The following is a 24,358-nucleotide window of genomic DNA, read 5'->3' on the forward strand; positions in this document are numbered from 1 at the left end:
CCCTCCCAATAAATAGAAACGGTAAAAATCTAAAATTTCAAGAACTCACTCTACTCCTTCGAGGACGAAGACGCGAAGAGGAGTGAGATCAAGGGTTCTTCGTTCGCGTCGCTGGAGCTAGGGTTGAGAGCTTGATGCTGTTCGTTTTCTAGGGATTCAGATGAGTTCCTTCGTGGTTTGCTACCAAGCTTGGAATGGGATGTTGGGGCTCTCGGCATCGTCTTGTTTCTCGAGTTCTTTCCCTGGGGCTAGGGTTTTGGGGCGTTCTGTATCTCGGGAAGGTGTTTGGGGGCGGAAGCTTTGCTTTTGTGGGATCTATGGTGTGAGGAATTGGATGGCGGCGGAGCCGGTTGAGGACCGGCGGATGGGGAGGAGGGCGGCGGTGCTTGCTTCGGATACAGGAGAAGAGGCGGAGCTCACTCGGTCGAGAAGTTTCCTCAGTGTTCGGGCGGAAGAAGGTCGGTTGTGTTATTCTTTTGGGTAATGGTTCTTGTTTTCCTGCTTTATTTGCTTCTTTTTTGTCAGTTGATGGATTTGAGTGGTGCTTTTCTGAATGCCTTTGAATCTCCTTAGGTGTTTATGATTGGAAGAAAATCTTTGTTTTCTTGTTGTGTTTTATACTGTTCTTTGGACTGATTCATTCATGATGGAGTTGTTAGATAGGATTGGAATTGGATTACTAGTTTAACATTGTATCCCTGGGCTATGCCATTCCATTGCGTTGCCTGTTTCATTTGTCTGGTGTTGGGATAATTTCACTCCAAGAAGTTGGGGTGCAAGAATTAAGATTGGATGCATGTTTGGAGATCATAGCTTGTAGAACATCCATGTGTCATTTGTTCTTCAATGGGAAACTCTTGGTGTTTTTGTTTTACGAAGCTGGGTCTGGTGAAGATTTGGAGAACATATGCTTGCAGGGCAGCCATATGCTGTTCTTGCTGCAATATATAACTTTCGGTGTTGTCATTTGCGAATGAGGACTTGATGAAGGTTCAGTGATTATATCCTTGTAGAACAGCCATATGTCGCTCTTGGTTTGAAGAGAAACTCTTGGTGTTGTCATTTATAAGTTAGGATCAAATGAATGTTAAAAAGATCCTACACTTGCATAACAGTCATTTCTTACCTGAGATTCAAAGACATGCTAAAAGTGTTGTCGTTTAAAAATTAGGATTGAATGGATGCTTGGAGATTCTACAATTGTTGAGTGTTGAAGACACTTTTTTTCAAAGGGAAACTCTCGGTAGTGTTGTTTTGATGACCATAGCTATTCTATTTAACAACTATATTTAACAACTATCTTGCTTGTTTTTCCTTGTTTCAGTCAGTTTCTAATTTTCCTTGCAATTCTCCTTTCCCTTCTTTTGTCGTTTTGGTTTTGGTTGGAATTTCTTTATAAATGGATTAATTTCTCCTACAGAGTATTTTTTTTTATAAATGGTTTACCCTGAAGACTATCATGGAATTTATGAATGTATGTGAACGTACATTTGCCCTTTTTTTTCTTTTTTTTAGTGAACATGACTCTGAATATTGTCATACTTCATGTGACATATTTGGTTCTTCTATGGTTATTGATCTTTTTCCACAGATCTGCTTGCTTGTATCAGAATGGAAGCAGAAGCCGGAAGACTTCCTTCAAATATTGCTTCTGGGCTGGAGGAGCTATACAATAATTACCGGAATGCGGTAAATCATTTATCTTGGGAATAATATGCAAATTTTCAGAGATCTCTGTTTGATTGTCAGGTTTGTATCCATGGTTATGTTCTCATTATAAGTTTCATGATGACAGACTTGGCATTGACCTTCTGGATGTAGGTTATTGACTCTTTCATTCTTTCTCTATTACTTTTGAAATTTGCCGCAAATTATAATGTGATAGAGACATAAAGGAATTAAACATAATGGTAGTTTTGGCTCTTAAACCATGTCTTGATTTAAGATTTATGAGTGATTCCAATCAACAGAAACAGTCATCATATCGGCAAGTCTGCCAATGTGTCTTTCAAACCTTCTTTTAGATTTAAGGATGACGTATCAGGTTTCTTTGTGGTGTGTTATTATTTTTTCTTATATTAAGTGGGACCTAGAAGTCTATAGTATTTGATCAGAAATTCTTGCAGGCCTATTTCTTAGTTTGATGTTACAGTGAAGGCTGGTTACTTAAGTAGTTTGGTTTGTTGTATATCATGTATTGAACATGTCATTCATGTCATATGAATGTTCATTTTTTTATCCATGAATATATTGGTGCATGCTTATCTTGCTCATTGATAGAACTTACTTGCAATTTGTTAGGTTTTACAAAGTGGAGATCCAAAAGCAAGTGAGATCATCCTATCCAACATGTCTGCAGCATTTGATCGTATTTTGTTGGACGTGGAGGTTTTGCTGTTACCCTTGATTAGCTGTTTGGTTGATCTTTTCAGCATGCAGTTATGACTTATTTGTGTTTTTTTTTATTTGTGCACATAACAGAACAGCATATTTATTGCAGGATCCTTTTGTGTTTTCTCCTTACCACAAAGCAATTAGAGAACCTTTTGACTACTATATGTTTGGGCAAAACTACATCCGCCCATTGGTAGACTTCAGGTTGTCCAAAAATCTACTTTCCTTTTGAACTCATTATTGCCCTTGATTCTTGTGTCTTTTGCAACACTTTAGCCGGCTTTCAACTGCAGTTTGAACTTTGTATAATCATGTGACATAATCAGCAGTGTTATATTTGTTTATTGCTTATGCACTTATGCCTCACACAGTCACAGTTGTAGTGCCTTTATAGGAGTGAAGTGTCATAGTACAATGGTGTCATCTTTATAGTGTTTCACATCAAGATTTTATTAATTTTTTTTTTATCCGTGACGTGCTTGTAACCTTTTGTCTCTTTTTTCTTTCTTCAGTAGATCATATGTTGGCAACATCTCCATTTTCTATGACATGGAAGAGATTCTTCGGCAGGTGGTTAAGTACAATGATTATGTGTGTATTTTATAATTTCTTGAGATCACAATATTGCACTGGAGCTATATCTTTGATGTATGTGATGAAGTTTTGGTGGGATCAAAATTTGTGCCCTCTGAAACCAGAATTGTTGTGTGGTACTATGTTGTATTATTGTACGCTGATGAAATCTCATCCTTTGTCCCATAGTTAATATATGTGTGAGCTAGAGTGTTGATAGTAACCACCTATCAATAATATAAACCTACATTGTTCTTATTGCAAGAAACTCGATGAAGTTTTTGAAGTTCACTTTGCGATAACTATGGCTCTATATTGTGAGAGCAACTAGTTAAATCATCTGATTGATGCACTAGAAAAATTGGGACATACATATCAATTATCTTGTATTTTTATAATTGTCTCTTTTTATCATTTTGTTAATTTTACATATTGTTTCCTTGTAGGGTCATAATATTGTTCTGATGTCCAACCATCAGACAGAAGCAGATCCAGCAATCATTGCACTGTTGCTTGAAAGAAACTTTCCACATCTTGCAGAGAAAATGGTGGTTGTCTCTCTTTGCTTTTCCATATTTATCACAGCTCTTAACTGTGTTTTCTTTTGTGCCTTTGACTAAAAATTATATGTCGCGCCCAGATATTTGTTGCTGGGGATAGAGTTCTGATTGATCCACTTTGCAAGCCTTTCAGCATGGGAAGGTGCTCTTGATGCTTTGTCAATTGTGTGAGAACATTTCCCTCTTTGGTTGTAATAGTTTTGCGAATTCTTATTGGATTCTTTTTTTTTCCAGGAATCTTCTGTGTGTATACTCAAAGAAGCACATGTTCGATGATCCCGAGCTTGCAGAGATGAAAAGAATAGCAAATACAAAAAGCCTTAAGGAATTGGCCATGCTCCTTAGGTATGCTTTGTGTCCTTTCATAGCAAACAAATGGGTGTCATTTGTTTAGACTTGGCGAAGTGTTGAATTTCACTTTTGTCCCATCTAACCAATATTTAGTACCTGATGATTCGTCACCTTCAAAGTTTAATGCACTCTCCTTATGTCAGACATTTTCCATTTTCTTTCTTTTCCTTTGCAATTCAATATACAATGTTTCTCTCATGCTCCAAACCGAACTCATTAAGTTAGCCACGGACTTTGTTATTGTCCATGCCCACCTTGAACATGTTGCTGCTTTTGCAACTTTGATGTTGAGTTGAAGTGCTTGTGAATTGATTTCCTTCTTGCTATCACAACATCAATTTGGAATTGGTATTGCCATTAGTTGTTGTAGATGCTTGCAATTTTGTGAAGAATTTCCTAAAATTTAAGTTTAGTTTTCTTGCACTGTATATTCTAATATATGCCAATTTTCTATAAAGCTTATAGAAAAAAATATTCACTCTTATTCCTTTAGAATGTTACTGATTCGTTAATGTTCCAGTAATGAGTAATGCTATATTTACGTAATAGGCTTCTTGAATAGCTTTCCTTGGCATCCATGTTAGCATCCACGTTATTCTCTCCCCTAAACCCTAAACTGTATAAAACCCTAAACCATATCAAACATTACAAAACCCTAAACTCAAAACCCTAAACCTCTATCCCTAAATGCTCTAAACTCTGAATCCTAAACCAAAAGAGGACGAAGAGGTACAAGGTTTTTTAGGTTTTTGGAGAAAGAGAGAAAATTTAGGAGAGAGAAAGTTAGTATCCACATCATTCAAAAAAGCTATTCCAGAAATCTATTACATAAATATATCAATATATAGCTTAATTAGGCCAGGACTCTTGCTTTGGGTGATTTCTTGTATTTTGATTGTTATTAATGTTTATTCTTTATCTCTTCTTTTCCTTTTTTTTCCATCTAACATGGATTTTCTTTGCATATAGAACTGGATCTAATATAATATGGATTGCACCAAGCGGTGGTAGGGACCGTCCTGATCCAGTCACAGGAGAGTGGTATCCTGTAAGGTTTCTTGCCTGTAAACTACTTTCCTTTGCCACAAAGAATAGCAAAATCCTTTAAATCTTTGATTGGTGTCATAATTGCTGGATCCTGTTTTGTTTCCCGAGGATATAGCACATTGTGTTACTGTTCATTATCATATCATTGCAACTCTAAGCCTTGTATAAGGTCTTTTGTACTTCTAATGATAGCATGCAGACACCGTAGATTTCAAAATTTGACCCGCACGTGTATGATTGTACATGTGATCATAAGAATGGAACTGAAAAAACCTTATATGCGTGACAGTGAATGAGCTATTCACATTGCCTCTCTTCTATTAATATGATGGCCTCTTCCATAAATATGACAGTCTACTGTTTATATGCAGATGTTTATTACCAACAAACTGAGGTTCAGTACTATCTTGATAATTAGGATTTTGTGGTTCTTTGTTTCGCTTCTTTTGAAAGAGCATAATAAGCAAAACATAATTTCGAAGGGAAATTTTTTATCTCTACAAGCCTCAATCATAGTGAAAACAAACCTTATTACATTATGAGATCCAACCAATTTGATTTCAGTGCACATGGTTGCTATAATTATGATAAACCAAATTGAAATTCCCTTAAACCAGAAAATTTGATTTTAAAATTTTCAAGAACTGGTTATGAATTAAGCTTGTGCGTGCAGTCAATGAAGCTGGAAAAAAAAGCTGCTAATTTGAGATGGAGGCAGATTTGGTACTAATGGATGACTCTTTGGTTGAGTCAATTTTTAACAGACAACTGGTTTTTGAAGGCCAGGCTGTTTAAGTGGATTAACCTTTAGTTAAATCATTTATAAATCTGACCATCTGCAGTTATAGTTCTTTAGCATATGATTGCTTTTGGTTTTGCATGGCGCTAGGCATCCTTTGATTCCTCTTCGGTGGACAATATGAGAAGACTTCTGGAACATTCTCGTGTTCCAGGGCATATATATTCCCTAGCATTGCTATGTTATGAAATTATGCCACCTCCACGTCAGGTTTCTTACTACTCTTTCTTCCATGCCTCTATTAATATTAGGTGCTAGCATTTCTGATTCTTATAGTTTTCTTTGTCTACTATTCTTAGGTTGAAAAGGCAATTGGTGAGCGGAGAACAATTGCTTACGGTGGGGTTGGTTTATCTGTGGCTCCAGAAATGTCCTTCAATGAAATTACAGCTGGCTGTGTGAATCCTGAAAAGGTTTCTTTTGCATATGCTGTTTGCTCTTGTTTTGCCATATGCCATTGACACTCTTAGTTCAAATATTGCACCCTTTTTAGTTACTAAACCATTTATTTACTTATGTTGCAATTCCTTGGACCTTGTAAGTGCTTTGGTCCACTTATTGGTGATCTGCCCTTTGTCATAAGTGATCAATCTTAGCTTTTGATATGTCTTGAAGGTTTGCGAGTGGTTATACAGCCATTTTAGGTGTTATCTCTAATGTGATAACCTGTTTTTCACAGGCCAAGGATGCTTTTTCACAGGCTTTGTATGATTCGGTGTTGGAGCAGTATGACACTCTCAAATCTGCTATATATGGACATAAAGGACTAAATGCATCAAATTTGATGATTGCTCTTTCTCAACCTTTTCAATGATCATTCAGTTTGTGAGGTTGTTTTTTTATGATTTGTGCAAGACTTTGTTATTATTTTTCACTTTAAATTTACCTGGTTTTTCTGTAGTTCAAAATACTTTCAAAATCATAGTTTTTCCAATGACATCTGGTTCTGCATAAATATGCTACAGTTGGTCAAATGACTTTGCAAAATTTTTATAAGCCTTGAATAAGGTGTTTGCTAATTATAGATTCAGTGCTATATTTGCAGATCAGTTACATATTATCAATTTCTGTTGTTTAAAATATATTTTCTTATTAATTGACCAGCTTCTTTTTCACTGATAATAGCTGCGTAAAAACACATCCATTCCCATACTTTAGAAGCCACGCTAGACTGCAAGGAGATTCTCTGTTTGGCGCGTAGTATTTATTTGCTATCTGCTTTTCCAATTAGATTATCAGCACAATATTATGATGATGATAATGTCAATGATCTTGTTCCTGTTTATTAGAAATTATTCTTTTACAGTAGGTGCTTACGTGGCCTGAGTATAAAAAGATGCAAATGATACATTGTGAAAGTTCTGCGCATTAAAATTTTGCTCGGCAACAAATATTTTCTAAACTAATACCCTTTTTATTTAAAGTAATATTTTGATTAAGCTGTTATTTGTGAATTTAATTTATACTGGAATGTAGTTTGTCAGGTTTTCAGAGCCAAACTGTATGATATCTACGGGGGGATATTGTTGCAGTAGTTATTGTGGTACGATATTGTCTGCTTATCAAACTATTGTTTAAATAAACATACATTGTGCTGTACAATTTTCATGAGTACAAAGTTTCACTCCAGTTTAATAGTTGGCATCTCATTATTATGCAAATGTTCATCCGTCTCTTGCAGGTGATTCCAGCCTTTCGCCAGTTTTGTACGTGGCAGAACGGAAAAAAGTGCCAAGTCGACAGAGCATTCTATTGCATTTTTCTTTCCTTTTTTGAGGTTCAATTCAATATGCAGCAATTTATCATTTGATCAGAGGCTCTCATTTGTATTGATGTTATATCATCAATTCTGGAGCAGGTTCTTGCCGTTTTGAAGCTGTTCCAGTTCTCTCCATCAATAATTCCCACAAAAAGCTATTGTACATCACTATTTTCACTTGTATTTTTCATTTTGTTTTGTAAATTTCATTGCAATAGTGTAGGTTTGTAGGTTTTAATGTAACATAATCTACTTTCACTTTCACTTTCACTTTCACTTTCACTTAGGAAGGCACCCACACACTTATCAGGCCTCGTTGTGTTTCTTCTAATTCCGTATAGCGATTGGAACTCTTTGCAGCCCATTTTATGCCTTTACAAAAATGCATGGAATTTATTAGTACCAAATGGTTTTCCCCCGTCTTTATGAGTATTATTACATGATAATTTGCTTGTTTATCTATTATTGTTCACCGTTCATCAAAACCTTCTTCTCCCTCTCGAATTCTAGCACCTTTGGATGCTTGATCTGTGCACCTTGCTCCTCTTGCAGTTCACTTGGACCCTGATTCATTTGGTATCTTTGATTTGTGTTGTTCTTTGTCTATTCAGCACTGGTTTTTCTTTCATTGTGTGTGCCCTTGTTGACATCCTACTGGCTTCTATGTTGATCGAGTGTCGATTTATTTTGATTTTTCTGTTATTTTAACTATTTTATTTTTAGTAGAGAATGTGTTTTGATTTACTAATTAGTTTTTACTTACATTGGCTTAAGGCTCAATGCCAATCAATCCTATTGACACTGTAATCTCATTGCTTTATCTCTGTTGCCTGATATTAATCATGTTGGAATGTTAATTGCACTCCTACTAGATTTGCTGAGCTATATAGCATTTGGTTTTCTCTCATTAATAATGCCAAATTCTCTAATGTATGCCATCTTTTTTGTTTTTTCTTGAAATCATTTACAAACTTTTTTTTTTGGTGGGATGACTATATATGTGAATTATAGATTGATTAGAATGGAGGGACTATGATGACATCTATTCTTTAGCAAGAAAATTCTTCATATGTTCATCATGATGCCAATGTGTTGTTGTGCCATTTGCCTATATGAAGCTTTGTAATCAGATTGGTTTGATAGGTATCCTAATTCCTATGGTCAACTCATATCAACTAATAACTATCCCAAATAGTGTCAAAGTTGATGTTATATCAAAAGCATAGAACTGAGCAACAACCTTTGATGGATACCATTAGAAAAGTTCAGACTGAATTATCATGCATAGAATAGAAGTATGTCTCATTGAATAAATCATAGCAATATGACGTCAATTAAGGTTGTCATTATCTTGAACTGGCTCCAGTTTGAGCGTTGAAATATATAACACGCAGTAGTAAGTAAAGACCCATTCTCTCTTGTGCTTTGTTTTGTTTATCATGAGTTTAGACTTTGGATCTATTTTATTTATAACTTTGCAATTAACAACCTTTAACACTGGAAGAATTAGGTTGTCACATTTGATTACGCCAAATAGATAATCATAATTTTTGTGAATTCTAAAGGGTTCTAAATCATATGGATGAACGGTTCATGCATGCATGGTAGAGATCTGATCAAACTTAGTTTAACAAATTAATGATGGAAAACAAACCCAGGAAGAATACTAGAAAACTTAAACCAAATGTTCCCCAATAAGCACATCAACCACAAAGCACAAACAAAGTCAAATTTGAGAAAATAAGAATGGTAAACCGAACTTTTATGAAATTTTTAATTCAAAATGTTTGTTTTTCTATTTTTTATAATGATACGGAAAGAATATAAATAAACAATCAGACAAAGTATTTGTAGGTTGCCGGATTGGCAACTTTGCATTCCTTTTGCATCAATTCAAGATCTTTCTGCATTTTGCTACATTGAAATTATTATTATTATTATTATTATTATGAGAGTAATGTGGATGAACATCTTTTATTTGCTGGAATGATTGAAGTCGCACGTCTATTGATCATGTTATATATGTTAGGCAACGTTAGGTGTTATTTAATCATGTTTCAAGTGTGGGCCTGGTTTTCTTCTCTTTTTTATGAATGAATATAATTAATCTACTTTTGTTCTTCCTTCTGCTTTCTTGTCTCATTCCTTTGTGTATTTTCTAAATTCCCTTAAAAAAACTTGACATATATACCCTTTATAAATGCAAAGTATCTTTGCATTCTAGGTAACGCCAATTTTTTTAATAAAAAAATTTAAATAAATTATGTCTTATAAACGGGCACAGACATAAAATTAATATCTAATTTTATTTAAATTTTCACTCTATATAAACTAAAATTTACACATATTTTTTTTAATAAATATACGAACACATTACATAAGTTTATTATACCAATAACCACCATCTCTTTTTTGTTTGGAGTGATTTCTTTCCTTAAAAAAAATAAGGTAATATATATGGAAATTTGTAAATAAGGTAATCTATATCTAGAAATTGATACTTTATTTATCATTTTTTTTTAAAAAATGTTTTGCTTTTGAAGATATGCACCAATGCATGCGATTGGTGGGTCCCACAACGAGAAGGACGGGGGTGATATATGAAATAAATCAATTTTTGTGTGTAAACGAGACCGTGTGTGTACCCTCTAGACATTGTCGTTGCCCGCACGACGATGCCCACTCTCAATCCTCACCTTTTTGCCCTTTTTACCTAATTGCCCTCTTTTGGTTCTGTTTATTATGGCCCTGCCATTCAACTTATATTTTTGACCAACATGTCTTTTATGAAATGTTTTTGAGTTAGATGTCATCAATTCATCATCATCATCATCATGCTATTATTTTTTAATAAAGGTTTCGTGCAAGTAAGAGTGTAGTGGGTGCCAGTTTTTCATCTGAAAAATTAAAAGATTATTTATTTGTTTATTTTCACTTTCAAACTAGTGGATTGTTTTGAGCTAATTGTATGAATAATTATTTTATTAATTTTTTTAGTTTATGCCTATATCTACACCCTTGTCAGTTGTCACACTATAAAAAGGATAGAACGTCAAGGAAATATATATACATGAGCCTGTATTTTTGATGAATATTTTTTTCAATCGTTGGATTTAAATTCAACGGTTGAAAATTCTATAATTTTTACAATAGTATTCGTTGATATAAACATTTATGCAATAGTAAAAAATACTTATGAATTTAAATCGTTGAAGCTGATTTTTATTAGATACTTTAAAAAACTAATAAAAATAAAACAACCCCAATAACTCGTTTTCAGAACAAATTCAAAGTTTTAGATATTGTTTATATATATATCAAATTACAAGTCAATTGTTTCATGAAAATGATATAATATAACCATTTATTATTATAATTATAAATCAAGAAACATATAATAAATGGCATTATAAACCAAATTAAGATATCAATATTCATCTATAATTTGTATTTAATATTTCCAAGCGCCATTTATAGTGGAATCAAAACAAGTTTATTATTTTGAATATTTTTAAAATTAATAACCATATCAAATTAATAAATATACCATTATTCAAATATAGAAATGATTTTGGTGGGGGTATTCATGTAAATTTATAAGATAGTTTTAAGACAAGTATGCCCCGCAATTCCATCGAAAATCTAGGGGTATTACCGGAATCTCGCCCCTACCATCTCGGCGCGTCACGCGGCTCCAGCCCAAATCCAGCTCCGGTTCAACACTTGAAGCAACGCCTCTGCTTCCATACTTCCCTATAAACCTTCTTCTTCTCTGAGATTTCTCTCTCTCTTTGTCTGTAACCCTAGTTTATTCTTCGGAAATGGCCTCCATTCTCTGAATCTAAGATCAAGCGAGAAGTTTGGAGTGAAAAAGCTTTTTGGTGTTTTTTTGCTGTTCTTTTTGGTTGATGGGGTTTATGGGATGTTATTGTGAAACATCTGGGAAGATGAGGAGCAAATGGGTTTGATTTTAGATCGGAAAGTTTCTGGTTTTGATCTGAGATTATAGTTCTGGAAGCGCAAAAGTATTTGAATTTGATTGGCGGGGTAGCTTAAAGGTCAGTAGATCTTTGCCATTTCTCTTGTTTCTTAGCTTTTTTTTTTCTTGATTTTTGTTTTTTTGGGTTTTTATGCTTGTTTTGATCTTTGTTTTGGATCTAGTACCAAAAAGTTTGGATCTTTTGTGTGGATTTTAGGATTTGAGAAGAAAGGAGATGATGACGAGCAACAGCGGAGCTCTGCGAGGCACCCGATCGGCTCGGTATGCATCCGACCCGCCGGAAGGGAAGCCCCCCGGCATGCCTCCACCGCCGACGGTGACTTTCGGCCGGCGCACGAACTCCGGGCGGTACATCAGCTACTCACGTGATGATCTCGACAGCGAGCTTGGCAGCGTGGACTACACCAATTATCACGTCCACATCCCGGCGACGCCGGACAACCAGCCGAGCACCTTGGATCCGTCCATCTCCGCTCGGGTCGAGGAGCAATACGTCTCCAGCTCCCTGTTCACCGGTGGGTTCAACAGCGTCACTCGCGCTCACCTCATGAACCGAGTGATCGACAATGAGCCCGGGCGGCAGCATCCTCAGATGGCTGGCGCAAAGGGCTCATCTTGCGCCGTCCCTGGCTGTGATTCCAATGTCATGAGTGATGGCCGTGGGCAGGACATCCTCCCCTGCGAGTGTGATTTCAAGATCTGTGTTGAATGTTTCAATGATGCTGTGAAGACTGGAGGAGGGATTTGTCCTGGATGCAAGGAGCCTTACAAGGCTACTGAGCTTGAAGAGGTGATGCCATTGTCATTGCCTGCTCCTCCGGCGCAGGGACAATCAAAGATGGAGCGGAGGTTGTCGCTTATGAGGTCGAGCAAGCAGCTTACTCGGAGTATGACACAAACCGGTGACTTTGATCACAATAGGTGGTTGTTTGAGACTAAGGGGACTTATGGATATGGGAATGCAATATGGCCAAAGGAGAATGTCGGTGATGGGAGCACTGGAGGAGGTTCGGATGGACAGCCTGCTGAGCTTACTAATAAACCTTGGAGACCGCTTACCCGCAAGTTGAAGATCCCTGCTGCCGTCCTCAGCCCATATAGGTATAATGCTGCATGTTCGCTATACTACTTTTGAATTATCTCCCTTGAGTATTGTGTATGATATGTCTTGATTGATTGTTTTGTTTAATAAGTTGGTATTTGTTGTTTCAGTGTGTTGTTGTTTGTCCATTTTGATTGATGATAGATCTACCAATATCCATTGCTGAAGAGAATTATCCTTTCTGCCAACTAATAAAGGGTTTTCCTGCTTAGCAAACTGATTGCATTCGTGGAATATTTGATCTTCCATTTATTTTATTTGGAGTGCATCAATTGTCTTAGTTGATCTCCTCTGTTCTTCAAATGTTCTGCAGTTGTTTTTGCTCTTTGTATTAGATTATTCTTGATTGTATCAGTTCATCAAATTCTATGTTTATTACTTCTCAACTAGAGGATATTTAATTTTTACAACATGGTTATCTCTTCAGATGTAAGCCTAATCACACACTTATGTAAAGGATCCTTCTTTGCATTTTAATGCCAAGTTCATTCATTATCAATCGGGAAATAACAAATCTTGTTTACTGTTGGATTTTTCCTTTGCTGTTTCCCATTTTGTTCTGTGCTCAAGGTGATTTTTTTTTCTTCCATGAGTACATAATTATTACCCTAAGGTAATTATTAGAACCTCGAGAATCATATTTCTGATTATCTTAATCATAATTTCCTTGTGTGATTCGGTTCTAACAGTAGTTGTGCCTTGTCCTTGTAGGCTCCTTATCTTTGTGCGGTTGGCTGTTCTATGTCTGTTTCTCACATGGCGTGTAAAGCACAAGAATGAGGATGCCATATGGCTCTGGGGAATGTCTGTTGTTTGTGAGCTTTGGTTCGCTTTTTCATGGCTTCTTGACCAGCTCCCTAAGCTCTGCCCGGTCAACCGCTCCACAGATCTGGCTGTTCTAAAAGAGAAGTTTGAGACACCAAGCCCTAGCAACCCTACCGGGAAATCTGATCTTCCTGGAGTTGATGTGTTTGTATCCACTGCTGACCCTGAAAAGGAGCCTCCACTAGTCACTGCAAACACTATACTATCGATCCTTGCTGCGAATTACCCTGTTGAGAAGCTGTCCTGCTATGTGTCTGATGATGGTGGTGCACTTCTTACATTTGAAGCTATGGCCGAAGCTGCCAGCTTTGCAGACATTTGGGTCCCTTTCTGTCGTAAACATGACATTGAGCCAAGAAATCCAGAGAGCTATTTTAACTTAAAAAGGGATCCTTACAAGAACAAAGTACGGTCTGATTTTGTGAAGGACAGGAGAAGGGTGAAGAGGGAGTATGATGAATTTAAGGTTCGTATTAATGGGTTGCCGGATTCTATTCGCCGGCGTTCAGATGCCTATCATGCTCGTGAGGAGATCAAGGCTATGCGGTTGCAGAGGGAAAACACTGGTGAAGATTCTCTGGAGCCTGTTAAGATTCGCAAAGCAACGTGGATGGCTGATGGCACTCATTGGCCTGGCACTTGGATGGATTCCTCTACAGAGCACTCTCGGGGCGATCACGCCGGAATAATACAGGTACTTATTGATTTATAATACCACCTCATCCAACTTTCTTTGGAACAATATGCATTTGATGAATTAAATGTTCATAACCGAAAGTTGGTTCAGTTCTTCCATGCATACATAGGTGAGAAGAAAGAAACTCATTCAATCCTTTTGCTCTTCTTGTGTGCAGGTGATGCTTAAGCCCCCAAGTGATGAGCCATTACTGGGCAAGAATGACGATAAAAGCCCTCTTGACTTCACAGATGTAGACATCCGCCTCCCCTTGCTTGTTTACGTCTCTCGTGAGAAACGCCCGGGCTATGACCATAACAAGAAGGCTGGTGCCATGAACGCCCTTGTTCGTGCCTCGGCCATCATGTCCAATGGCCCTTTCATTCTCAACTTGGACTGCGACCACTATATCTACAACTCCCAGGCACTCCGTGAGGGAATGTGCTTCATGATGGACCGAGGAGGTGATCGCATATGTTATGTGCAGTTCCCTCAACGATTTGAAGGCATTGACCCGTCAGATCGTTATGCAAATCATAACACCGTTTTCTTTGATGGGAATATGCGTGCGCTTGATGGCCTACAGGGTCCAGTTTATGTGGGAACAGGCTGCCTCTTTCGCCGTATTGCTCTTTATGGATTTGACCCCCCTCGTTCGAAAGAGCGCCACCCCGGTTTCTGCAGCTGCTGTTTCCCAAGGAAGCATAAGAGCAAGAGTGGAGCATCTGTTGCATCTGAGGAGACTCGAGCTCTTCGTATGGGAGACTCTGATGAAGAGGAGATGGATCTCTCTACATTCCCTAAGAAGTTTGGTAACTCAAGCTTCCTCATTGATTCTATACCAGTGGCTGAGTTCCAAGGCCGGCCTCTTGCTGACCACCCTGCTGTGAAGAACGGCCGCCCGCCAGGTGCCCTCACCATCCCTCGTGATCTCCTCGATGCCTCCACTGTTGCTGAAGCCATAAGTGTCATCTCATGTTGGTACGAGGATAAAACAGAATGGGGTGAGCGTGTTGGATGGATTTACGGGTCAGTGACTGAGGATGTCGTCACTGGCTACCGGATGCACAACAGAGGTTGGAGGTCAGTTTACTGTGTGACCAAGCGTGATGCTTTCCGGGGCACTGCTCCAATCAACCTTACAGACCGTCTCCACCAGGTCCTTCGGTGGGCAACCGGGTCAGTAGAGATCTTCTTCTCCCGTAACAACGCACTCCTTGCCAGCACCAAGATGAAGATCCTCCAGAGAATTGCTTACCTTAATGTTGGCATCTACCCATTCACCTCCATCTTCCTAATCGTCTACTGTTTCCTCCCTGCACTCTCACTCTTCTCCGGCCAGTTCATTGTCCAGACACTCAATGTGACTTTCCTGACATACCTTCTCGTCATCACCATCACACTCTGCATGCTGGCTGTGCTTGAGGTGAAATGGTCAGGTATAGAGCTAGAAGAATGGTGGCGAAACGAACAGTTCTGGCTCATCGGTGGAACCAGTGCCCACCTTGCCGCTGTGCTCCAAGGTCTGCTGAAAGTCATTGCTGGCATTGAAATCTCATTCACCCTCACTTCAAAGTCAGCTGGTGACGATGCCGATGATGAGTTTGCAGACCTATACCTCGTGAAATGGTCGTCACTTATGATTCCTCCAATCACAATCATGATGGTGAATCTTATTGGCATTGCTGTTGGATTCAGCAGAACAATATACAGTGTGGTGCCACAATGGAGCAAGCTTATCGGCGGAGTGTTCTTCAGCTTCTGGGTGCTTGCCCATCTTTACCCGTTCGCCAAAGGTCTGATGGGACGGCGAGGGAGGACTCCAACCATCGTCTTTGTGTGGTCCGGGCTCATCGCCATCACCATATCTCTTCTCTGGGTGGCCATTAATCCTCCAAGCTCAAATTCACAGATTGGAGGTTCCTTCACATTCCCCTGATTCTCATTCCTTTTTTTTGACTGCTGCATGCATGGATTTTATTCCAAGAGAGTCTCCAGATTTTGAATTGTGCTCTTTTGGAGATGGATTCAAAAAGTGATTCATTTTGTTGCATGCTTTCTGAAATTTGCTGCTGCTGCTGCTGCTGCTGCTGCTGCTGCTTGTTATGTGGAAAGTAGAAGAAAGTTTAATCTTAAGTTTTAGTTTTGGGACTCACCATTCAATTTGTTGTTGTTTTTCTCTATTTCTTTGCCTAAGAGTTTATTGAAAAGGATAATATTGTTTACATTATTGCATATAAATGTTTCGTGTATTCATATTTAATTTAATCAAATCAATGTAGTTATTGCTGCAGAATTCCTTAGTGTTTATGAGATTAGTTTTATGTGATTGTTTCTTATTTTATTTTTTTATTTTCTTGGTCAGATTTTTACCGGCTTTTGATCAAACACTGGTGACTTACAAAAGTATATTGGCCTGAAATTCTTATTTCATCGCTCTTTAAAGCATTGCTAAATCTACAACAAAATAGTTTCAATTAGGTCGGTAAATGAACCAAGTCACTTGTGAGCTGTTCAGTATTTAATTTTAAAAAAACTCGTTGATCAAGTAAATAAGCAAAGTTTAGCTACTAATTTGAGAAAAACTCATTGACTAAGAAAATAAATAATCAAAGTTTGAGTTTGATTTCCAAATTTGAATAATTAATCGAGTCGAACTAGAGCCTCAAACTGCACAGATCATTTAAATTTGTAACAATTTAAATGTTTTTTTTTTAAATCACTATACTGTACTTGTGGTAAACTACTGTAGCTATATTAATTTAAATAATTATTATATTTAGGAAAAAGATCATATAGGTAAGTCCCCAGATTTGAAATCTAGGGACGTTTTAAATCTAAACCGTTGGATCATCATCCAATGATTGATTGTTTATATAAATAATGTACATCTTTTTACTGTTTATGATCACTGTATAACACTGTAGAACGCGGTTTACATCCCTAGATGATGGGTCCTCATTTATTTATATATATATATATATATATATATATATATATATATATATATCACTGTAGTTTAGTTAACAGAAGCTCAAGCATGATATTGGCACTTTCTTAATGAGCCGAGTTTAATAGTGCCAAGCCGAGTTTTTCATAGCCAGGCTTGGCTCAGTTAAACCCTAATTTTATTAGCAGAATAAGAAATAATGTAACACAACAAAACAAATTATTACATAATAACACTAACTCAATTGAACCAATTGGTACATAAAACAAACTTCATAACAACAATAACATAATTTTAATCTCAATTGGATTGATGGCATAGTACATAGATAAACATCAAGCCCAAATTTAGGAAGAAGAATTGGCTAACTTAGCCCTTAAATCTTTCCTCAATATTTTCCCAGATGGAGATTTTGGGATAGCATGGATGAAATACACTGTTTGCAATCTCTTGTAAAACACCACCTAAAAAATCCATAGAAAATAAAAAAAAATAAATAATTCAGCTTTTCAATGAAAATATTTCTTTTTCACTTGCATATGATAAATTCTAAGCCAAAAAATTCATTATTTTTTGTAGAAATATATCAGTGAGAATTATTGGTTCTAAAATATTCAGCTTTTATACTTCATTATATAGTCTTAGAAGATTACCTGTTTGGCTATGAACTCCTTGACAACTTCTTCAGTGAGGTCGGAATCTTTAGCTCTAACAATGAAAGCCACCGGAACTTCCCCGGCCACCTCGTCTTTTTGACTAACATTTTTTTGTAAAACAAAAATTTATATTAACATTCTCAAATAATAATTTTATAATTAAAATTCTCGTATTTCTTTCGTGGATTGAAAATATATAGTTAGATATTGCTTACGGTACAACAGCCGCATCGGCAATGGCCGGGTGACTTATTAGAAGAGCCTCGAGCTCAGCCGGTGGCACCTGAGATTCAAATTTATATGTTTATATATTATTGATTCTATTTAATTAATTAACCGATATGGAACTATTATCTAAATTTTAAAGAAAAGATGTTTTCAATAAATCACTTGTTCATCCACTCTATTAAAATATATATATATATATATGGAGAGAGAGAGAGAGAGAGAGAGAGAGAGAGAGAGAGAGAGAGAGAGAGAGAGGGGATTACTTGAAAACCCTTGAACTTGATGAGTTCCTTCACTCTATCTACAATGAAGACCTCATCATCATCATCAATGTAACCAATGTCACCAGTGTGCAACCATCCTTCCACATCAATAGTGGATGCTGTTGCCTCTGGATCATTCAAATACCCTGCAATGTTCTTTCATTAATTCTAGTTCAAATAAATTCAGATAAATTTTGATTAAAAAAAAAACATAAATTTAATTATTAAAATAATAAAATTTAATATGTATGTATATATATGGGGCTTATGGGCCGGGATTGGAATGCGGTTCACCTTTCATGATTTGAGGCCCACGGATGCATATCTCACCGGGCTTGTTCCGGCCCAAAGAGAAGCCCGTCTCCGGGTCGATGATCTTCAACTCAGCATTCCTCACCACCGTGCCACATGAGCCGGACTTGGCCGGCACCGGTTGCTTAGCAAAAGCTGAACACATTGACAACACTGGCCCAGCTTCTGTCATACCATAACCCTACACCGAAACATCGTTCATATGTTTAAAAAAATAAAATAAAAATGAGCTTAGCTCGAACTCAATATAAAATCAATATAGTAATAAAATTTATTCAATGCAAATCAAAATAAAATTTAAAAATATTTTTTACTATAATATTTAATTAGTAAGCTCGTGAATTTTAATGAGACAAATGATATGATGTTCGAATTTGGCTCGATTATCATTCGAGCTTGAAAGAACTCGAAAGTTAAACCCGACCCGATATTAGCTCGGTTGTTTAACAACCAAGTTTTTTTTTTATTTAATGGTAACTCATGAAAGGCTTGGTTGGTTGGCAACCCTGACACTTATTAATGAAATTCATTCACATGAGAAACCAAGAAACCAGAAAGCATCCAGGACTGTTTTTATTAAATGTTCTTGGTATGGCAACTACTGGTGTTAGTTGGTTCATTATTGTCATTAAATTTTTAGGGTCAGACATTTCATTCAAAAATTATATATATATATATATATATGGCAATAAATCATCTGTGGTAGGTGAGCACAGTGTTTATTACTGTGCTACAATGAGGTGTAATCAATGGTTAACTGGGTTGATTAGGGTTGGTTTGATTTTTTATTAATTTACTGTAGCTTTAGGGTTGAACGTCTGAGATTGTTTCAATTACTGTGCTGAGATTGATTGGATGATTCAGATTAAAACACTGTACATCCCGCTTTTCACTTATGTGAACGCCCACAGAAGATTGAAGCTATATATATATAAAAAATTGACAAACTTATAAACTATCGCAACTATTAAAAAAATATATATATATATATATTATTTTCAGAATGTAATTTTAGGAAAAAAATAAAAAAGATAATTATAGATGAAAAAATTTAAATGGTTCTCAAGAGTTTGCGTACCTAATTCGCAAAGAACATCGACTTTTCAGGCTGAATAAATAATTTCAATAGCGCAATGAATGATAGACAGAGAAAACATTTATTGGATCTGTAACAACTTATTGACATTTTTAAAAGAAATTTGAAAATCATAAATAGAATTATAGAGATGATAATTAGGTCAAGAATATGGAACTAATCCTGATCTTTATGTATATATATATACATATATTATTGTTGACAAATAATTCTCCTAGATATATATATATATTTAAAAAATATCAATAATATTTTTTTTAAAAAAAAATATGCAACTTAGACAAATAAAGTATAAAAAATGTGTACAAACGTGGTTTAACTACCCTGATATGTTTTGACACAAACACGTTATGCATGAAACATGATGTTAATAAACTAAAATAGTTGTTTCTATTTGTAAAGAGTAAAATAATTTTTTTTCATAATATTTGGTTATAAATTTTTTAAAAAATAAAACAAGAAAAATCAATGCACATAGTTCACATGTTCCGACAACATTGGAAAAATTTAAAAGATTTTAAACATGTAGCACTCGAAGGCAAAGAGCATGTAAATAATTTAAATCATTCATTCTAATGTGGAAAGAACTAAAGCATTAAAAAAAAAAAAAACAAGAACCCATGAAAAAACCAAGTGATATCTCAATTCCTAAATCCATCACCTTTTATTTAAACAAAAATCTTTTGTACCTAAATATCCCAAAACATAATAATAATAATAATAATAATAATGATAATAATTTTGGTTTTTGATATTTTTTTCGCCCGTGAGTTTTAGACTAGAGTTCGAAAGTATAAAAAAAAATATTTGTAGTAACATGTGTTTTTTTTATAAACAAAAATTTGAACTGTACTAAAAGAATAATAATTGAGCAGTTAAGATACTTAATTTTTATAAAATTTCATAATAAAATATATACTTGACAGTTTATTCACATAAAAAAAAATAAAAATTATCACCTGCAAAAGAAAAGAATCGTCCCACAGGAGAAGTTGAAAAACTAAAAATTCAACTCTTTTTTAATGCAACTATGACTTATCTACATTATTTTTTTAAAAAAAAAATTAACTTAATTAACCCAACAAACCGAAATCCTCTCCACCTGGTTTTTCCCATATAATTTTTTTTAAATAAATAAAATAAATCACAAATTTATTAAAAAAAAAAAAAACAAAAAGAACCAAGTACAGAAAAAAAATAAACCGAACTGACAAACAACAATAAAAGAAGCTGGTATCCTCACCAAAAATGAGAATAACAGTAAACAGAGCTAGAAAAAAAAACAATAATGAAAAAAAAGAGAAAATAACAAGCTGAGCTCACGAAATCAACCATATAATTCCTATATAATTCACAACATTTCTTTTTTTAATAAAAAAAAATATTTTAAAAACAATATATATATATATCTATATATTTTGTTACGTATCCAAACCGAAGAATTCAAAACACACACACAAGTTGTAAAAAGTAAAAACCAGCACCCACCAACAAACAAACCTAACAACCAAGACAAACACAAGTAATCAAAGAAAATAAACATCACCTGGCCAAAAACAGCATGAGGCAGTCTCCGGTGAAGTGCCTGCTCCAGTTCTTTCCCCAGCGGCGCTGCCCCGGACAACACTATCCTTATTGAACTCAAATCATACTTCTCCACCATCGTACTCTTCGCCAGCGCCAGCACCAATGGCGGCACCACCGCCGCCACCGTCACTCTATGCCTCTCTATCAATTCTAACATCAATCCTATCTCAAATTTGGGCATTATTAACACCCCTGCTCCGGCCCTCAATGAGCAAAGCAACACTGAGTTCAAAGAGAATATGTGAAACATTGGCAACACACACAGCACCACATCCTCCTTCCCCTTCAAATGGAAGTTAGGGTTTTCACCATCCACTTGCTGGGCGACACTTGAGATCAAACTTTTGTGTGTGAGGATCACTCCTTTTGGTAACCCTGTTGTTCCGGAGGAGAATGGTAGAGCAACTGGGTCGTTTGGATTGATTGTGATTTCCGGGATTGAATTCTCATCGGCGTCTTGGATTATTGAATTGAAATTGAAGCATTGTTGATTGTTGGTGTTGATGTTGTTGTTGTCGTCGTCGGTGATGATGATGGTGGTGTTGAGATCTTGGAGTTTGTCGGTGTAGAGGGATTGAGTGACGATGAGCTTGGCGTTGGAGGCATTGAATTGTTTGGAGATTTCGGAAGGGGTGTAGAAAGGGTTGGCGGTGGTGGTGGTGGCGCCGAGAAAGGAAGCAGCCATGAAAGTGAAGAGAAACTCAGGGGAGTTTTGGAGGAGGATGAGAATGACATCGCCTTGTTTGATCCCAATACTCGAGAAGGCGGCGGCGGTTTTGCGGCAGATGAGGTGGGTTTCAGAGAAGGTGTAGGTTTTACCGGAGACGCCGGAGATGAGACAGGGGATAATCGGAGAAGGAGGAGAGGTTTTCAAAACAGTAAGTGTGGAGAGGGAGGTGGTTGGGGATAGGAATGTCAGGGAGTCTTGAACAGAAGATGATGGTTTCAGGTGAGCTCGCCGGAGGTGATGTTTCCGGCGGAGAGGAGACGACCGTGGGTGAAATCTCTTGGGAAATGGTAATCATTGTGGTGGTGGTGATGGTGATGAGATGGAGGTGGAGGAGGAGTTGGGAATAAATAAATAGAAAGAAAGAGAGAGAAGGGAAGGTGTGAAGAGGAAGTAGGTATAGGACTGCTTGACACTTGGACGGAAAGGTGGTAAACAGACACACACACACACTCTTTCGATGTTTTTTATTTGTTTATTTTAATTAATTTATATAGATTAAGAAAATTAGATAAAATTAATTGATAATTTAAAATTTATAAAAAAAAATTATAAATTATATGTTAATCATTGAATAATCTAATGATATGACACCCGAGTGTAAAGAAATAGATCATGGGTTCAAATTCCTCTTTTTGTAGGATTGTTTATCTGGAATTTTTATATTATTTTTTGTACTTTATATATATTATATATCTGGGTTTCACTATTAAAAAAAAAAAAATTTATATTAATTTTATTTAAAATATAATTTAATAAGATGGGTAATTGTGTATAATTTATTAGAAGTTATAAAAATATATTAAATATAAAAATTAAATTAAATTTTAATACTTCATAATTTTTTTTATTTTATCTGTTTTTTTTTATTTTTCTTTTTATTTATTAAAATTATGCATTTAACGTGATAATAAAGAAGGGTAGTACATGTGTGTTATGAGTTATGATGGGAATAGTATAAATAGATTTATCAATCATATATAAATATATTGATAGAAAAATAATTTTATTAATTAGCGAACTTACCATCACACTTTCATACTCTGGACACACCAACCATCGCTGGTTGGTATTGTGTTATATATTGTGTTAAATTCTTATAAAAATTATATAAATAATTTTATTAATCACATATATATATATATTGGCAAAAAATAATTAGCTGTGAAATAAAATTTACATATTGTACTAATTAGCAGACAAACCATCACATCTTCACATTAACATATAAACCTTTACTATTTTGGGATTGTGTTATATATGATTTGAGAGGAAAGCAAATAATTGTTTATTAAATTATAGCAAAATTGTTGCTTTTGGTTTTCAATTTTTTATATATTTTTGTAAATATATATTTATTTTTGGGATTAAAATGATATATATATATATATATATATATGTGTGTGTGAAATGGTAGCCTATGTACATTCCATAATTAATGTTCTCTCTAGGAACATTTAATCACGGTCATTGGATCATTATTCAATGATTGTTTGTTATATAAATACTGTACATTTTTTTTATCGTTTATGATTACGATACTATAGAACACGTTTTGGTACTGTTTATGATAATCATAATTATCGACTTGTGGACATCCATACATTTCAAATCTAAGTACATCATAAATTATTGATCCTACATATATAAATACACACCTAAATTATTGATCCTATATATATATATATATAAATACACACCGTAGTCATAATAACTTATAAGTGGGGAATTGTGTTTGAGTACCCTCGGATCCCTTGACATGTGCATAATAAAAGCCCTCAACCCAATGAAGTAAAGTCAAAGCAATCTTTTAATTAAAAGAATAAAATTACACAATTAGCAAAGTTAGTTAAAAAATTGAAAACTGATATATTTGTTGCAATTTAAGGACTAAAATATTATATATATATATATATAAGTCAAAGAACAAAATGACATATTTTCAATTGAAAAAAAAAAAGAGAGAAAGGAAAATAAAGTAACTAATTTTCCAACCAGACAATCAAAATCAAACATTTTCCATGAGGCATAGCATTATAGGGTAACACACCATCTAGTTTGGAAAGTAAGCTTAAGGTACTCATTCTAGGGTACTTACAAAACAGTTTAAAGTCCTTTCAAACATATGTTTATTGATATAAACTCATAAAATGTAATTATGAAGAATATATTAAAATAATACTAATAACAATAAAAAAGACTAGACCAACAAGAAGACAGGGATTTAGGTAGGTGACACATGATACTAGTTCACAATTGAAAGAAATCAAATTTGCAAACAAGGGACAAAGAATGAGAACAGGGCGCATGAATGGTAAGTGCTTTGATGTTATGACTCAAATGCTGGTTGGTAGAGAATGAGGAGCAAAAGTAGGACACATGGCTAAACTTTGAGCCACATTTGTCTTAGTGGCTATCACCCTGCTTTGTCATCAGAACTCAATGCCATTACT

The 24,358-nt window shown here is 35.5% G+C and overlaps 3 protein-coding genes across 10 annotated transcripts; 2 read left to right on the forward strand and 1 right to left on the reverse strand.

The window, feature by feature from the left end:
- The first annotated feature begins 29 nt into the window (after positions 1-29).
- Positions 30-7,836, forward strand: LOC120279256 (glycerol-3-phosphate acyltransferase ATS12, chloroplastic). 8 transcript variants are annotated; one of them, XM_039286135.1, is made up of 15 exons: positions 30-480; positions 1,611-1,689; positions 2,302-2,388; positions 2,501-2,598; positions 2,907-2,964; positions 3,414-3,518; positions 3,608-3,669; positions 3,762-3,872; positions 4,848-4,926; positions 5,815-5,934; positions 6,024-6,137; positions 6,404-6,554; positions 7,201-7,267; positions 7,406-7,501; positions 7,583-7,836. In XM_039286135.1, exons 1-12 carry the CDS (start codon positions 161-163, stop codon positions 6,536-6,538), a joined length of 1,368 nt encoding a protein of 455 aa, XP_039142069.1. In that variant the 5' UTR covers positions 30-160; the 3' UTR covers positions 6,539-6,554; positions 7,201-7,267; positions 7,406-7,501; positions 7,583-7,836. The 8 variants fall into 8 exon arrangements, with proteins under 8 accessions (XP_039142069.1, XP_039142068.1, XP_039142070.1 ...); XM_039286134.1 differs by having other exon boundaries at positions 7,406-7,836; XM_039286136.1 differs by having other exon boundaries at positions 7,209-7,267; positions 7,406-7,836.
- A 3,528-nt stretch (positions 7,837-11,364) lies between these two features.
- Positions 11,365-16,382, forward strand: LOC120278698 (cellulose synthase-like protein D2). Its single transcript, XM_039285429.1, has 4 exons — positions 11,365-11,541; positions 11,680-12,584; positions 13,297-14,104; positions 14,265-16,382. Exons 2-4 carry the CDS (start codon positions 11,698-11,700, stop codon positions 16,023-16,025), a joined length of 3,456 nt encoding a protein of 1,151 aa, XP_039141363.1. The 5' UTR covers positions 11,365-11,541; positions 11,680-11,697; the 3' UTR covers positions 16,026-16,382.
- Positions 16,383-17,139: 757 nt separating this feature from the next.
- Positions 17,140-22,251, reverse strand: LOC120278700 (probable 4-coumarate--CoA ligase 2). The gene is given in 7 exon segments (XM_039285430.1): positions 17,140-17,500; positions 17,690-17,792; positions 17,908-17,975; positions 18,184-18,329; positions 18,478-18,676; positions 21,138-22,025; positions 22,027-22,251. Coding segments are annotated over 7 exon segments (1,698 nt in total). The 5' UTR covers positions 22,204-22,251; the 3' UTR covers positions 17,140-17,383.
- Positions 22,252-24,358: the final 2,107 nt, after the last annotated feature.

This window comes from Dioscorea cayenensis, chromosome 16 (genome assembly GCF_009730915.1).
Source record: "Dioscorea cayenensis subsp. rotundata cultivar TDr96_F1 chromosome 16, TDr96_F1_v2_PseudoChromosome.rev07_lg8_w22 25.fasta, whole genome shotgun sequence".
Lineage (NCBI taxonomy): Eukaryota > Viridiplantae > Streptophyta > Magnoliopsida > Dioscoreales > Dioscoreaceae > Dioscorea > Dioscorea cayenensis.

Excerpts from the sequence above, each read along its gene's own strand:
- LOC120279256 (XM_039286134.1), top strand. The coding sequence starts at position 161 with ATGAGTTCCTTCGTGGTTTGCTACCAAGCTTGGAATGGGATGTTGGGG. Across the intron at positions 2,965-3,413 it reads TGGAAGAGATTCTTCGGCAG|GGTCATAATATTGTTCTGAT; the intron begins GTGGTTAAGTAC and ends GTTTCCTTGTAG. Across the intron at positions 4,927-5,814 it reads TCACAGGAGAGTGGTATCCT|GCATCCTTTGATTCCTCTTC; the intron begins GTAAGGTTTCTT and ends GCATGGCGCTAG.
- LOC120278698 (XM_039285429.1), top strand. The coding sequence starts at position 11,698 with ATGATGACGAGCAACAGCGGAGCTCTGCGAGGCACCCGATCGGCTCGG. Across the intron at positions 12,585-13,296 it reads GCCGTCCTCAGCCCATATAG|GCTCCTTATCTTTGTGCGGT; the intron begins GTATAATGCTGC and ends TTGTCCTTGTAG. Across the intron at positions 14,105-14,264 it reads ATCACGCCGGAATAATACAG|GTGATGCTTAAGCCCCCAAG; the intron begins GTACTTATTGAT and ends TCTTGTGTGCAG.